At 48.8% G+C, this 14,813-nt stretch overlaps 1 protein-coding gene across 5 annotated transcripts in view; it reads left to right on the top strand.

Moving 5' to 3' along the window:
- The window catches only part of LOC137383545 (otoancorin-like), a 51,984-nt gene that overhangs the window by 28,118 nt on the left and 9,053 nt on the right, over positions 1-14,813 (top strand). For all 5 annotated transcript variants that reach the window (XM_068056616.1, XM_068056613.1, XM_068056615.1 and 2 more), the window contains 7 exons: positions 3,004-3,077; positions 3,169-3,304; positions 4,653-4,843; positions 5,604-5,697; positions 6,959-7,088; positions 11,710-11,897; positions 12,889-13,044. In XM_068056616.1, the coding sequence (XP_067912717.1) occupies positions 3,004-3,077; positions 3,169-3,304; positions 4,653-4,843; positions 5,604-5,697; positions 6,959-7,088; positions 11,710-11,897; positions 12,889-13,044 (969 nt within the window). The remainder of the gene's footprint in view (positions 1-3,003; positions 3,078-3,168; positions 3,305-4,652; positions 4,844-5,603; positions 5,698-6,958; positions 7,089-11,709; positions 11,898-12,888; positions 13,045-14,813) is intronic.

Here is a 14,813-nt window from a genome sequence, read left to right as displayed (position 1 = left end):
TCTCTTCCCCACCACAGCCACCACGGGGGCATTGTGCGGAGGGGGCGAGACTTCGGGCATGCAGGAAGGATCTGACGGGGAGGGCCCTTCTCACCACCAGCCAAGCTACATCTTGGTACTTGTTTGAAAGTTCTGGTGATGAGGCATTCCGCCAAATGACTTTGGCGGTCTGCTCGGGGAACCATCCAACAGGGTCCACTGTCTCCTTTTCCCGTAGGGCCTTGAGGACATTCCGTGCAGACCACCGCCTGATGGATCGGTGGTCAAAGGTGTTTTCCCGCAGAAACTGCTCCACGAAGGATAGGTGGTACGGCACGGTCCAACTGCATGGAGCGTTCCGCGGCAATGTGACCAGGCCCATCCTTCGCAACACCGGGGACAGATAGAACCTCAGCACGTAGTGACACTTGGAGTTTTCGTACTGGAGATCTACACACAGCTTGATGCAGCCGCACACGAAGGTGGTCATCAGGATGAGGGCCACATTGGGTACATTTTTCCCGCCCTTATCCAGAGATTTGAACAATGTGTCCCTCCGGACCCGGTCCATTTTAGTTTAGTTTAGTTTAGTTTATAGATACAGCACTGAAACAGGCCCTTCGGCCCACCGAGTCTGTGCCGACCATCAACCACCCATTTATACTAATCCTACACTAATTCCATATTCCTACCACATCCCTACCTGTTCCTATATTCCCCTACCTATACTAGGGGCAATTTATAATGGCCAATTTCATCCCCAGATGAAGCAGAAAATGGCTCGGGTGACCGCCACAGCGCAGGAGTGGGGTATGGGCCAGACTTGCGCCACGTACAGCAACAACGTGAGCACCTCGCACCTGATGACCAGGTTCTTACCCACGATGGAGAGAGATCGCTGCCCCCACATGCCCAACTTTTGTTGTACCTTGACTACTCGCTCCTCCCAGGTTTTGGTGCACGCCCCGGCCCTTCCGAACCATATCCCCAGCACCTTCAGGTAGTCTGACCTGACGGTGAATGGGACAAAGGATCGGTCAGCCCAGTTCCCAAAGAACATGGCCTCGCTCTTGCCGTGGTTAACTTTGGCTCCCAAGGCCAGTTCAAACTGGTCACAGATGCTCATCAGTCTGCGCACGGATAGCGGATCCGAGCAGAAGACGGCGACGTCATCCATGTACAAGGAGGTTTTAACCTGAGTGCCTCCACTGCCTGGGATTGTCACCCCTCTTATGCTCGCATCCTTCCTAATAGACTCAGCAAAGGGTTCAATACAGCAAACAAACAAGACAGGGGAGAGAGGACAGCCCTGTCTGACTCCAGATTGGATCAGGAAACTTTCTGATTCCCACCCATTGATTGAGACTGCGCTACTGATGTTTGTGTAGTTTGATCCAATTGCAGATTCCCTCCCCAAACCCCATTTTGGAAAGCACGTCCATCATGTAGGTGTGCGATATCCTGTCAAAAGCCTTCTCCTGGTCCAGGCTGATGAGGCAGGTGTCCACCCTCCTGTCCCGTACACAGGCGATCATATCCCTGAGTAGCGCGAGACTATCAGAGATCTTCCTGCCGGGTACAGTACAGGTCTGATCGGGGTGAATCACCAACTCCAGAGCAGACTTGACTCGACTGGCTATGACTTTGGACAGAATCTTGTAGTCAACATTAAGCAGTGAGATGGGCCACCAATTTCTGATTTCTGCCCTCTCTCCCTTCTGCTTGTAAATGAGGGTGATGATGCCTTTCCTCATGGATTCTGACATGCTGCCGGCCAGGAGCATACTCTCGTATACTTCCAGCAGGTCCGGGCCGACCCAGTCCCACAGGGCCGAAAACAACTCAACCGGTAAACCATCGCTTCCGGGAGTTTTACTCGTCTCGAAGGACTCGACCGCCTTTGTCAGCTCGTCCAGAGTTAGCGGCTCGTCCAGTCTTTCCCTCCTGCTGTCATCTAAGACCTCTGTGATTGATGACAGGAAGGACTGGGAGGCTCTGCTGTCTCTGGGCTTCGCGTCATACAGCCCAGCATAAAAGGATTTGCTGATCCTTAGTATGTCGGACTGCGAAGACGTTACCGAGCCATCCTCTTCCTTCAGGCTGCTGATAATAGAGCTCTCTCTGTGTACCTTTTGGAAGAAGTAACGCGAGCACGTCTCATCCTGCTCGATGGAGCGGACTCTGGACCGGAAGATGATCTTGGAGGCCTCCGTGGCAAAGAGCAAGGCCTGCTGGCTCTTCACCTCTTGGAGGTCTTCCTTGACCTCGACCCCCATTGACTGCAACCGGAGCAGATTTTGCATACTTTTCTGGAGTCGGGACATTTCCCTCTGTCTCTCTCGCCCTCTGAACACCTTTGTGGATGAAGAACCTCTTGATGTTCTCCTTGATCGCTTCCCACCAGTGAACTGGAGACTCAAAGAGGGGTTTCATGGTCCTCCAACCTTTGTAATCCCTTTTGAGTTCCTCAATGTTCTCTGGGGTTAGCAGTGTAGCATTGAGCTTCCATGTCCCCCTGCCAACCCGCTGGTCGTCCTGTAAGTGACAGTCGGCCAGTAAGAGGCAGTGGTCGGAGAAGAACACCGGCTTGACGTCGGTGGATCCGACCGTGACAGCACGGGACACAAACAGGAAGTCAATCCTGGAACGGGCAGACCCGTCCGATCTTGACCATGTGTATCTACGCTGCGCTCCGTCTGCAGGTTTGCTGAAGACGTCGTGCAGTTTGGCATCTTTAACTGTTTCTATTAGGAATCTGGATGTAGCGTCCAGTTTGCTGTCGTCACTGCCGGATCGTCCAGCCGCATCAATGATGCAGTTGAAATCACCGCCGCATGGAATACAATAGTAAGTGAACTGGGTACTTGTGTAAAACTGTCGTGTTTGGAGATCTGTGCATCATTCCTGACTTGGTGATTCTGCACACACTAATGTCACTGTGATTTACATCACTGCCTTGCGCGTTTGTTAAACGTACCATCTCAAGGATGCAGCCCCTTTTAAATATTCTTACTGCCATTTCAGCTGAACTGCCTGGCATGGAAGTACCAACAAGCAGCACCCGACTCGATGCCCCCTCTACTTCTCACAGCCCTCCCGTGAGTACCTAGGGCTAAGCGGTTGGCATTATTCATGTGAGAACATTTGAGGAATAAGTTGTGAGATCTGTTTTCTCCTTGTTTTGTCCAGTGCTACTGTTCTGGAGAGTGCTGCTCCATCCATTTGTAGACCGTTGTTATTCAGCTTGGGCAGAGCCAAACTACATTTAATAATTCCCAACTCCGCAAAGAGGAATGAGGTGATTGGAAGAGCACTACAGTGTCTGGTAAGGGAGCTGCCTAGTGTGAGCTTGGGTTAATAATATGGGCAGTCCAATGATTTGAAACTCTAACCCAAACTGGATGGGTGATCCATTGAAAACCACTGATTAGTGTTCCTGATGCAGGACAATCTGCTTAACTACCCAACTAGAAACTGAACCAGACCAGCCACATGAATACTGTGGCTACAAGAGCAGGTCAAAGGCTGGAATTCCGTGATGAATGACTCATTTCGTGACTCCCCAAAACCTGTCCACCATCTACAAGGCACAAGTCAGGAGTGTGATGGAATACTCTCCACTTGCCTGGATGGGTGCAGCTCCAACAACACTCAAGAAGCTCGACACCATCCAGGACAAAGCAGCCCGCTTGATCAGCACCCCATCCAACACCTTCAACATTCACTCCCTTCACCACTGATGCACAGTGGCAGCAGTGTGTACCATCTACAAGATGCACTGCAGCAACACAACAAGGCTCCTTAGACAGCACCTTCCAAACCCGTGACCTCTACCAACTAGAAGGACAAGGGCAGCAGATACATGGGAACACCACCACCTGCAAGTTCCCCTCCAAGTCACACACCATCCTGACTTGGAACTATATCACCGTTCCTTCACTGTCGCTGGGTCAAAATCCTGGAACTCTCTTCCTAACAGCACTGTTGGTGTACCTACCCCAAATGGACTGCAGCGGTTCAAGAAGGCAGCTCACCACCACCTTCTCGAGGGCAATTAGGGATGGGCAATAAATGCTGGCCTGGCCAGCGACGCCCACATTTATGAATGAATTTAGAAGAAAAAGTCTTCTATATTTGCTTGGATTTAATAATCCTGAATATGTCTGTATGCTTCCAACTTTATAAATTAATCTGTAGCAAACATTCTGCTTCAGAAGTATATTGTCATGGATTTATATTGAAATAAAGTTGGGCGGCACAGTGGCACAGTGGTTAACACCGCAGCCTCACAGCTCCAGCGACCCAGGTTCAATTCTGGGTACTGCCTGTGTGGAGTTTGCAAGTTCTCCCCGTGACTGTGTGGGTTTTCGCCGGGTGCTCCAGTTCCCTCCCACAGCCAAAGACTTGCAGGTTGATAGGTAAATTGGCCATTGTAAATTGCCCCTAGTGTAGGTAGGTGGTAGGGAAACGTAGGGACAGGTGGGGATGTGGTAGGAATATGGATTAATGTAGGATTAGTATAAATGGGCGGTTGATGGTTGGCACAGACTCGGTGGGCCGAAGGGCCTGTTTCAGTGCTGTATCTCTAAAAAAAAAGTTAAGAAATGACAAGGCTGGTACTGATTTGACGAATTATGTTAACTTTTAATCACAGATAATCTTTGCATTTTCAGAATTTCACACTACGAGATGAGTATGATGTGGATATCTTGGGCAGAATAATCTGCAATCTGTCACCACAGACTATCAGGATGAATATATCACTGAAAGCAATGACTGAAGCATTCCTGCAGTTCAGGTCCTGCAGGAGCCTCAGCAGTGACCAGAAAAGAGAACTTAGAAATAAAATTAGAGAATATTATGGGTAAGGAAATGAAACTTTGAATTGTAAGCGGGACTTCCCAATGGTTCAGTGAAGGAATCCTGATAGTGTGTGCTTTGGAATCTCAATGGTTCAGTGAGTGAATGGATATACCAATGATATAGCACAACCGTTCCTCAACGCCCCCAGGTTTGTTCCCTGCTCTGAGCTGATTCAGTTGATCTCAAGCCAGTTAGGAAGGAGAAGCTGCAATTAGTCTCCTTCCCTCCAGGCCAAGACATAGAAAACATTAGCCAAGGTTCCCAACCTTGACTGCTCTCTATTGCCTTCCTTCTCCACACCCCCGTGTGTATGGGCGGTTGGCGAGGACATGGTTTGACTCAACTCTATTGCCTCCTCATGGTGGTATCACCTACCAGCAATGGGTACCTGAGCTCACACATGTGCAGAATGGGCTCATGGGCAAGATACCAGATAGCGGAAGACGTTGGCGGCACGTTACTCCTGCGCGAGTCAGCGCTCTGAGGAGAAAGAAAGAGAACCCTCTGGGGCGAGTCAGCGAGGGGAAAGCTTGGTGAGTTTCACCTGTACAAATGCCACATCAATCAATTTACACGTGAGGGCTTCATGGATGCAGAACGTGGGACCAGGAGCAGGTTGTTCAGTAATTCAGTGAGATCATGGCTGATCTGCGACCTAACTCCATATCCCTTTCTTTACAAAAGTCTAATGAGTCCAGTGAATTCCCACATTCCCTGTGCTTCAGTGCCCAGTTTTCTAACCATCTGTGTTTCCATTCCAGGAATCCCACTGCCTGGCAACCGGAATTGGTACAGGATCTGGGACCTCTAGTTACAGTCTTGTCAAAAGAGGACTTGACCATTGTTGCTGAAAAGGTAGCTCACCCTGAACCCCTTTTGTCTTGTTGAGTTGACCAGGTGTTCTGTCCTGGCACAGCTATCAAATTGTCCTTGCCCATGTCTGCCAGCTTTGCAACCTTTCAGCATGGCCAGAAAACAGATTTTCGGAATCCCATTTGGATCTTTTATTGGAAAATTGAGTAACTATTTGAAGCAGAGGAAGATACAAGGACTTTGGGGAAAGAGTGGGGCCACAGGGTTCGTTTTAGATTGCTCCAGCAAGGGGTTAGCACTGGCACAATGGGCTGAATAGTCTCTTTCTATGTTGACAACCTCTCAAGTTCTTATGTAAATGCAACATCGCAAAACAGATCATACTTGACAGTTAAACAGCCCAAAATGTCGGAATAATTATTTGCCAAAGGTCCACAGAAAAGTTTGTTTCTTCAGATCGATTTAATTCAGTGAGTTTAACTTTTTTTATTTGTTCTTGGGATGTGGGCGTCGCTGGCTAGGCCAGCATTTATTGCCCATCCTTATTTGCCCTTGAGAAGGTTGTGGTGAGCTGCCTTCTTGAACCGCTGCAGTCCATTTGGGGTAGGTACACCCACAGTGCTGTTAGGAAGGGAGTTCCAGGATTTTGACCCAGCGACAGTGAAGGAACGACGATATATTTTCAAGTCAGGATGGTGTGTGACTTGGAGGGGAACTTGCAGGTGGTGGTGTTCCTATGTATTTGCTGCCCTTGTCCTTCTAGTTGGTAGAGGTCGTGGATTTGGAAGGTGTTGCCTAAGGAGCCTTGGTGCATTGCTGCATTGCATCTTGTAGATGGTACACACTGCTGCCACTGTGCATCGGTGGTGGAGGGAGTGAATGTTGTAGATGGGGTTCCAATCAAGCGAGCTGCTTTGTCCTGGATGGTGTCGAGCTTCTTGAGTGTTGTTGGAGCTGCACCCATCCAGGCAAGTGGAGAGTATTCCATCACACTCCTGACTTGTGCCTTGTCGATGGTGGACAGGCTTTGGGGAGACAGGAGGTGAATTACTCATTGCAGAATTCCCAGCCTCTGACCTGCTCTTGTAGCCACGGTATTTATGTGGCTGGTCCAGTTCAGTTTCCAGTCAATGGTGACCCCAGGGTGTTGATAGTGGGGGATTCAGCGATGGCAATGCCATTGACCATCAAGGGGAGATGGTTAGATTCTCTCTTGTTTGAGCAGGCCATTGCCTGGCACTTGTGTGGCACGAATATTCACTGCTTTTATTTAATGATTTTTTTTCCTCCGGCTTCTCCTCAGTTTCCGCATATCCTGTTGCAGTTAGCGTTGGACGTTGAAGGGATGGTCGTATCTCATGACTTCCTGTCTGTGGTGTTCGATGCTCTCGAGAGAACAAGGGGGAGTGTTAAAGCCTCCACTCCAGGTCCAGGTGAATCTCCTTTCCTTTACAGAGCCCAGTGTACCTTGGAAAACAGCCCATCTCTCTGTGTTCACCTTTAACTAAAGTCTTTCCTTCTGAAAGAGCTGTCTCTCTGTTTTGGTTTGGTTGATTAAATCGCTTCTATATTTTTCCCAGCTAATGTTAAATTTAACCCAAGAAATGCTGGAAATACTCAGCAGGTCAGGCAGCATCTGTGGAGAGAGAAACAGAGTTAACGTTTCAGGTCTGTGACCTTTCATCAGAACTGGGTCACTGTGCACATGTGCAACATTAACTCTGCTCTCTCTCCACAGATGCTGCCAGACCCGCTGAGTATGTCCAGCATTTCTTGTTTTTATTTCAGATTTCCAGCATCTGCAGTATTTTGCTTTTGTTAAATTTAACCCACTCTGGCGGTGCCCGACTTGAAAGCAATAGTCACTTGTATCTTGAGCTAGTTTATTGCTTTCGTGTCTGTTTGCTGCCTAACAGCGTAATATCAAGACCGTGGACTCCTAGAATCTTACAGCACAGAAGGAGGGCATTCGGCCCATCGTACCAGTCCCAGCTCTTTGGAGGAGCTGTTCATTTAGTTGCACTTCCCCCAATCTTTTCCCAAAGCCCTACACGGATTTCCTTTGCAAGTATTTCCCAAATTCCCTTTTGAAAGTTACTAAGGAATCTGCTTCCAGCACCTGTTCAAGCAGCAATTCTAGATCACAACAACATTCACTTTATTTAAAAAAACATTCTCCTGCTCGCTTCCCCCCCCCCCCCCCCCCCAGGTTCTTTTGCCAATTATTTTAGATCTGTGTGCTCAGGTTACCAACCCTTGTGCCAGGAGAAACAGTTTCTGCTTATTTACTCCATGGGAGTTTCCTCAGCTTCTGGAGTCTGGGAGAGGACTCCTGGGATCTGGAATCATTTGGGAGGCTGAGCTCAGGAGCACCAGGGCTAAACCTGGGATTGGAGAGCACTGGGAATTCAATGCTGGGGCTTGTAAGATCCACACTTCTCTCCCTCTCTCCGGATGCCCAGCTTTTGTCACACCTGTTATACCCCAGAGCCTTGATGGACATGCAAAGGGAATGGAATTATGTTTAGGATACCTCCGGAGAATCCTTGGCATCAGGTGGCAGGACCGTATCTCTGACGCAGACGTCCTCGAGGCGGCCAACATCCCCAGCATATACACCCTACTGAGCCAGCGGCACTTGAGATGGCTTGGTCATGTGAGCCGCATGGAAGATGGCAGGATCCCCAAGGACACATTGTACAGCGAGCTCGTCACTGGTATCAGACCCAGCAGCCATCCATGTCTCCGCTTTAACAACGTCTGCAAACGCGACATGAAGTCCTGTGACATTGACCACAAGTCATGGGAGTCAGTTGCCAGTGATCGCCAGAGCTGGCGGACAGCCATAAAGGCAGGGCTAAAGTGTGGCGAGTCGAAGAGACTTAGCTGTTTTCGAGTCATAGAGAGATACAGCACTGAAACAGGCCCTTCAGCCCATCGTGTCTGTACCGACCATCAACCACCCATTCATACTAATCCTACATTAATCCCATATTCCTACCACATCCCCACCTTCCCTCAATTCTCCTACCACCTACCCACACTAGGGGCAATTTACAATGGCCAATTTACCTATCAACCTATAAGTCTTTGGCTGTGGGAGGAAACCGGAGCACCCGGCAGAAACCCACACGGTCACAGGGAGAACTTGCAAACTCCGCACTGGCAGCACCCAGAACTGAACCCGGGTCGCTGGAGCTGTGAGGCTGCGCCACTGTGCTGCCCACTGTTAGCAGGAAAAAAGACAGAAGCACAAGGGGAGAGCCAACTGTGTAACAGCCCTGACAACCAATTTTATCTGCAGCACCTGTGGAAGAGTCTGTCACTCTAGAATTGGCCTTTATAGCCACTCCAGGCGCTGCTCCACACACCACTGACCACCTCCAGGCGCTTACCCATTGTCTCTCGAGACAAGGAGGCCAAAGAAGAAGAAGTAGGACTTTAGGGAAAGAGCAGAGGGAGTTGGGCAAATCGGATAGCTCTTTCAAAGAAAATTTGCAATGTAAAAATCAGGCCATTCAGCTTAATGTTAGTGTTTCTCCTCCACAAGATCTGGAGTCCTAATCCCATATTCCTGCCCTGTTCCCAAACCCTTGGATCCCCCTTTCCTGCAGCAACCTATGTAGTATATTCTGAAAGGCTGCGTTTGCTGACAACGCAACCACTAGGTGGCACAGTATTAGCACATGCGCAAATGCAGCCTCTTCCACTGAAATGTCAGTGTCTGCGACGTTCAGGCAGCTGCCAGGATTAAAGATGGCGCTGCTCAATTTATCACAGAAAAACAACTTCAACCCATGGCAGCACAGAATGGATATGTTTGATATTTGGAGAACGTTGTGCTGTTTAAAGTCTCAGCAGAAGAATAGCACCTGTGACAATGCTGCACACCCTCTGTAATTTAGTGAGGTTTCAGTGCCATTGGGCTCTTTGCTCTCACTTCCCCCCCGCCCCCCTCACCCCATCCCTCCAGACGCTAGCTCCAGGCTGCGGGCCGCGCCACTTCCCTCCTATCAATTGATCGAACATTGGAGCGTGTGGCTGAGAGGAGGGAAGCAGCGTGGCCCACGGCCTAGAGCTAGCGTCTGGAGAGATGATGCGGGGGCGGGGGCGGGGGGGGGGGGAGCGGGAAGCGAGCGGCCGGAGAGTGGGGTGAGGGGGTAGCGGGGAGCGAGCGGCCGGAGAGTGAGTGGCTGAGGGACTGACTGCGTTTTCCTGCGCGTGCGCCAGTTAGTTCTGCCTGGCAAGGCGTAGGCTGCGTGTGTGCAGCATCTCAGAGCGCAGGAGACCATTTGCACATGTGTGCAACTTGGAGTGAGCGCTCTGATGATGTCAGCGGGCTGCTGCGTTGTCAGGAGTCACTTTGATTCTGAAATATTGGCACATTCTCTACTTCAATCACTAAGTGAATTCACAGCCTCACAGTCCTCTGGGTTTTTTTTAAGACTGATTGAAGGAAAGTGTCCTGGATGCATTTTTCAAAAGCCTTTGCATCAGTTTTCTGGTTTCCCCCCCCCACCTCCCCAATGCACTGCTTCCAGTGTTTAAATGACCAGAACTGGACACAGTGAAGTGATCTGATCAGAGCCCTGCATCATTTCATCATCAGTTCCAGCACTTGCTGGGCAGGTTGAGAATTGAGATTTCCAGCTCTCATTCAGAATCATCCCTGCCTATACCTCCCCCGTTCCATTGACTTCACATTAGTGCCACACATCATCAACCAGAGGCCTGGTCAGCGGTTTTCTGATGTTGAGAGTTGCCACTGGTTACCTCTACAACCCCTGACTGACTCCTGCAGGGCTCCCTGATTCACAGAGAGCATTTGCATATAAATTGCTGACTTTAAAGCAAAGCTGTGTGTGCAATAGGAATGGAGGAAGTGCTCCCAGCCTGTCCCATTCCCGGAGCTGGAAATCTGGGATGTGACGATGACTGGGTTTGTTTTCTGTTTCTTTTCAACTATTGTTCAATTATCGGATTTTTTTTCTTTAAAGGTAGAATTTGCAACATTCAAAACAGCCCATTCGGCCCAAGAAGTCCATATTGGTGTTTGTTCTGCAAGGGAAAGAAGGACTTGCATTTATATAGAGCCTTTCATGACCATAGAAAGTCCCAAAGTGCTTTACAGCCAATGAAGTACTTTTTGAAGCATAGGTACTGTTGTAATGTAGGAAGCACAGAGGCCAATATGTACACAGCAAGATCCCACAAACAATAATGTGATAATGGCCAGATCATCTGTTTTTGTGATGTTGGTTGAGGGATAAATATTGACCAGGACAACAGGGAGAACTCCCCTGTTCTTCTTCAAAATAGCATCATGGGATCTTTTATGTCTACCTGTGAGGGAAAACGAGGCCTCAGTTTAACATCTCATCGAAAGGTAGCACCTCTGACAGTGCTGCATTGGGAGTGTCAGCCTAAATTGTTGTGCTCAAGCCCTGGAGTGGGTCTTGAACCCTCAGGCTTCTGACTCAGAGGCAAGTGTGCTATAAAATCTATAATCCCCTACGTCGAGGCTATTCCCAAACCCCTGGATCCCCCATTACTGCAGCAAACTATCTAACACACTCTGAAATGTTGATACAGTCTCTGCTTCAATCACTAAGTGAATTCACAGCCTCACAACCCTCTGTTTTTGTTGTTAAAACAATGAAGCTTTTCTGTCCTAAACCTCGTAACATTTGATCTTGTATTTATGGGGTGAATCTTGACTTTCTGCAGTCGTGTCGATCGGGTGCTAGTGAGTCACAGCCTGTTTTAAATATCGCCCGGGATTTTTCATTTTCATTGGCTTTATTCTTCCTCTCTGACATCTAGTTTGGCTGTTTACAATTATTTTCTCTTGATCTAGATATTTATCTTTAAAGATGCACGTTGAATTTGATAATTTTCTGAAGCATGCTCAGTGATATTTTTTTTCTCCCCCCTCAGTGCAATGTGTCACTCTGTTCTGACGGACACTCCAATATCACGTTGTTTTAAATCCAGAGTGGTTCGGAGTTCTGTTGTGAAGTGATGAAATGTCGCCCCTGTTCTGTCTCCCTGCAGATTGTAGCGGTGTTCGAGCACCATCTTTTGATCACCTACTCAAACTGGCCGACGCCAACTCCCACTGGTCAGTCCAGGAGCTGCGCTGTATGTCCAGCCAGACTTTCATCAAAAGTGTCGAGCTCCTTGGTGCCCTGAAGAGTTTTGACAAAGTCCAGCTCACAGCCCTAAAGGACAAAGCCAAGGTGGTACGTGAACGCAGAAACTCAACTCAACTACAACTTGCATCTATAAAGCGCCTTTAACATCGTAAAATGACCCAAGACACGTCACAGGAGCATTATAAACAAAATTTGACACCAAGCCACATAAGGAGATATTAGGACAGGTGACCAAAAACTTGGTCAAAGAGGTAGATTTTAATGAACATCTTTAAAGGAGGATAGTGAGGTGGAGAGGCAGAGAGGTTAAGGGCGAATATTGCAGAGTTTGGGGCCTAGGCAACTGAAGGCACAGCCACCAATGGAGGAGCAATTAAAGTCGGGGATGCTCAAGAGGCCAGAATTAGAGGAGCAGAGAGATCTCGGATGGTTGTGGGGCTGGAGGAGATTCCAGAGATAGGGAAGAGCGAGGCCATAGACAAGGATGAGAATTTTAAAATTAAGGAGTTGCTTAACTGGGAGCCAGTGTTGGTCAGCGAGTACAGGGGTGATAGGAGAACAGGACTTGGTGCGAGTTAGGACACAGGATTGCAGAATTTCGAATGAGTTAAAGTTCACTGTGGGTGGAAGGTGGGAGGCCAGTAGGAGAGCAATGGGATAGTCGAGCCGATGGGGTAGGCCTGATTCTGCGTGGCTGGCGCTGTGGGGCTCTCTGCGCTGTGGGGCTCTCTGCGCTGTGGGGCTCTCCTCGCTGTGGGGCTCTCCTCGCTGTGGGGCTCTCCTCGCTGTGGGGCTCTCTGCGCTGTGGGGCTCTCCTCGCTGTGGGGCTCTCCTCGCTGTGGGGCTCTCTGCGCTGTGGGGCTCTCTGCGCTGTGGGGCTCTCCTCGCTGTGGGGCTCTCCTCGCTGTGGGCTTCTCCACTGCAGGTTCCAGCACACCAGCAGCAGCTCCTGTAATGTGGATGAGGTGTCACTGCGTAATGGTGTTGCACTGATTACTCCTCCTGTATGCAGTGTTTGGCGAGATGCCAGCCGGCCAAGCTGCATCACATCCGCTAATACCAATTATCCTTTCACAAGGCTTGGGGCCCAATCGGAAGCTGGAAGAATTACCAGGTTGTCGCACTTGGACGAATTGCATTGGCTTTAAGTGAGAATGAAATCAAAGAGCTGGAGCTTGGTTCCATTGACACCATCGCTGCACTGAGCCAACAGACAGAGTGGACTCCAACACAGGTAGGGACCATCTTCAGCTACACTGAAGTCCTCCGAGAAACTTAGGGACCATCCATAAATTTTCTATTTGGATACAATAAAGAAATTTGCTTCCCACCTCCCTGGTGCGGCTTCTCGGGTGTTGGTACGTTTCCAGTATCGCCAAGTGTCTGTTCATGTGGAAACCAAGATGGGCAATTCAACCAGGGGAGGTGCATGAGAGCCAAGCCCCATCTTGTCCTTACCTGCTGCTTCCTGGGTGGTCCCAGCATGGTGACTAGGAATAGGAACCTTGTTTTTTTTTCTGGCGCTGAGGCCCAGTGAAGTTGCTGGTCCGGCTGAGATCAGCAAACTCCAAGCAAAGTTGGCAATCGAGTGCAAGACCTACCTGGGCTGTGGGGACATCTGCTACAGGTTATATAATTGTACCCATAACACGCTGTACTGATTAACCATCCCCTTTAATAGCAGACTGCAAAATATGAAGAAAATGGATCATTTCTGGAAAGATGTTAAAAAATATAAACAGCATCTTTCACTTCTTCCTAAACTCTTTTTACAATTATATCATTTATGGACAGTACCTTTTATAGGTGTGATTTATAGATGGTCCCTTGTTGATTTTTTTATGAATGGAAGGTTGCCCCACCCATTGGGGCTCAGATTGGGTCACAATCACCATGTGATGCACCACTGACTACCTCACATGATGGTCGATGAAATCTGGGTAGAACAGGATGTGAATGATTCTACGACATGTTTGAATGACTTAACTCCCAGGGACGCACACCGAGACAAACATCAACTGCTGCTGGAGGACTATCAATTCGGCGAAAGACGCCCTTTGGTCTGCCCGAAACTTGCTGGTCTTCCAGCGCAAAGAGTTGTCCACCACCGAATGTTGCAGACTGGCACATTCCAAGGTCCAGGACTACGTGCTGAGGGACGCACTAAAGCTTGGGGCAGCCGCGGCAAAGGCTCAATGGGGTGTAAGGTCCCCCCTGCACCAAGCTGAACTGAGGGGCTGGACCCATGGAAAACCCCTCGAACTGTAGCCAGAAAATATTTGTTTTGCTGTAAAATGTACATGACATGTCAAATGAAATGGAAGGGTTGAGGCAACTCACTCCTGTATTGAAGAAAACTGATCTCCCTTGCACTCTTTGTGTTGTTTGACTTTGTGCTTTTTGGAACTGTTTTGTAATGTATTTTTTTTTACAAGTTTTATGAATAAAGTATATTTTGGAAATTAAAAAAAAAAAAGACCTAACTCCCAATAGATAGAATTGCAGCTGCCTTACATGGTTGTTTTAATGTAAACTCTTGTGTTGGGGTGAGGGGGAAAATAGCAGCGTTAACTCGGATTGGAACATCCAACCGCGATTACACTGACAACCCAGTCGGACTTTGCTAAGTCTGTGAGCAGACTCCGCTTGCCTCCTTTCCCTCTTGTTGTGGTTGTTTTTTGCCTCACAGTCCCAATAAGGAACCTGGGCTGTGATGTTTAGGGACATTGTAACAGGAGGAGGTCATTCAGCCTGTCCAGTGTGTTCCGCCATTCAGTTAAATCATGGCCGATCAGTATATTAAATCCACTTGCCCGTCTTTCCTCCACGTTCCTCAATATCCTTCGCTAACAGAAATCGCAATCTCAGTTCTAAAATTTTCAATTGACCCCCAGCCTCACCTGCTCTTTGAAGAGAGAGTTCTAGATTTCCACTCCCCTTTGTGTGAAGGAGTGCTTCCTGACATCACCCCGAACGGCCTGGCTCGAATTTTAAAGTTATTCC

Source organism: Heterodontus francisci, chromosome 24 (assembly GCF_036365525.1).
Source record: "Heterodontus francisci isolate sHetFra1 chromosome 24, sHetFra1.hap1, whole genome shotgun sequence".
NCBI lineage: Eukaryota > Metazoa > Chordata > Chondrichthyes > Heterodontiformes > Heterodontidae > Heterodontus > Heterodontus francisci.
Note: the sequence above shows the minus strand (reverse complement) of the source record. Positions and strands in the feature narration are given on the sequence as shown.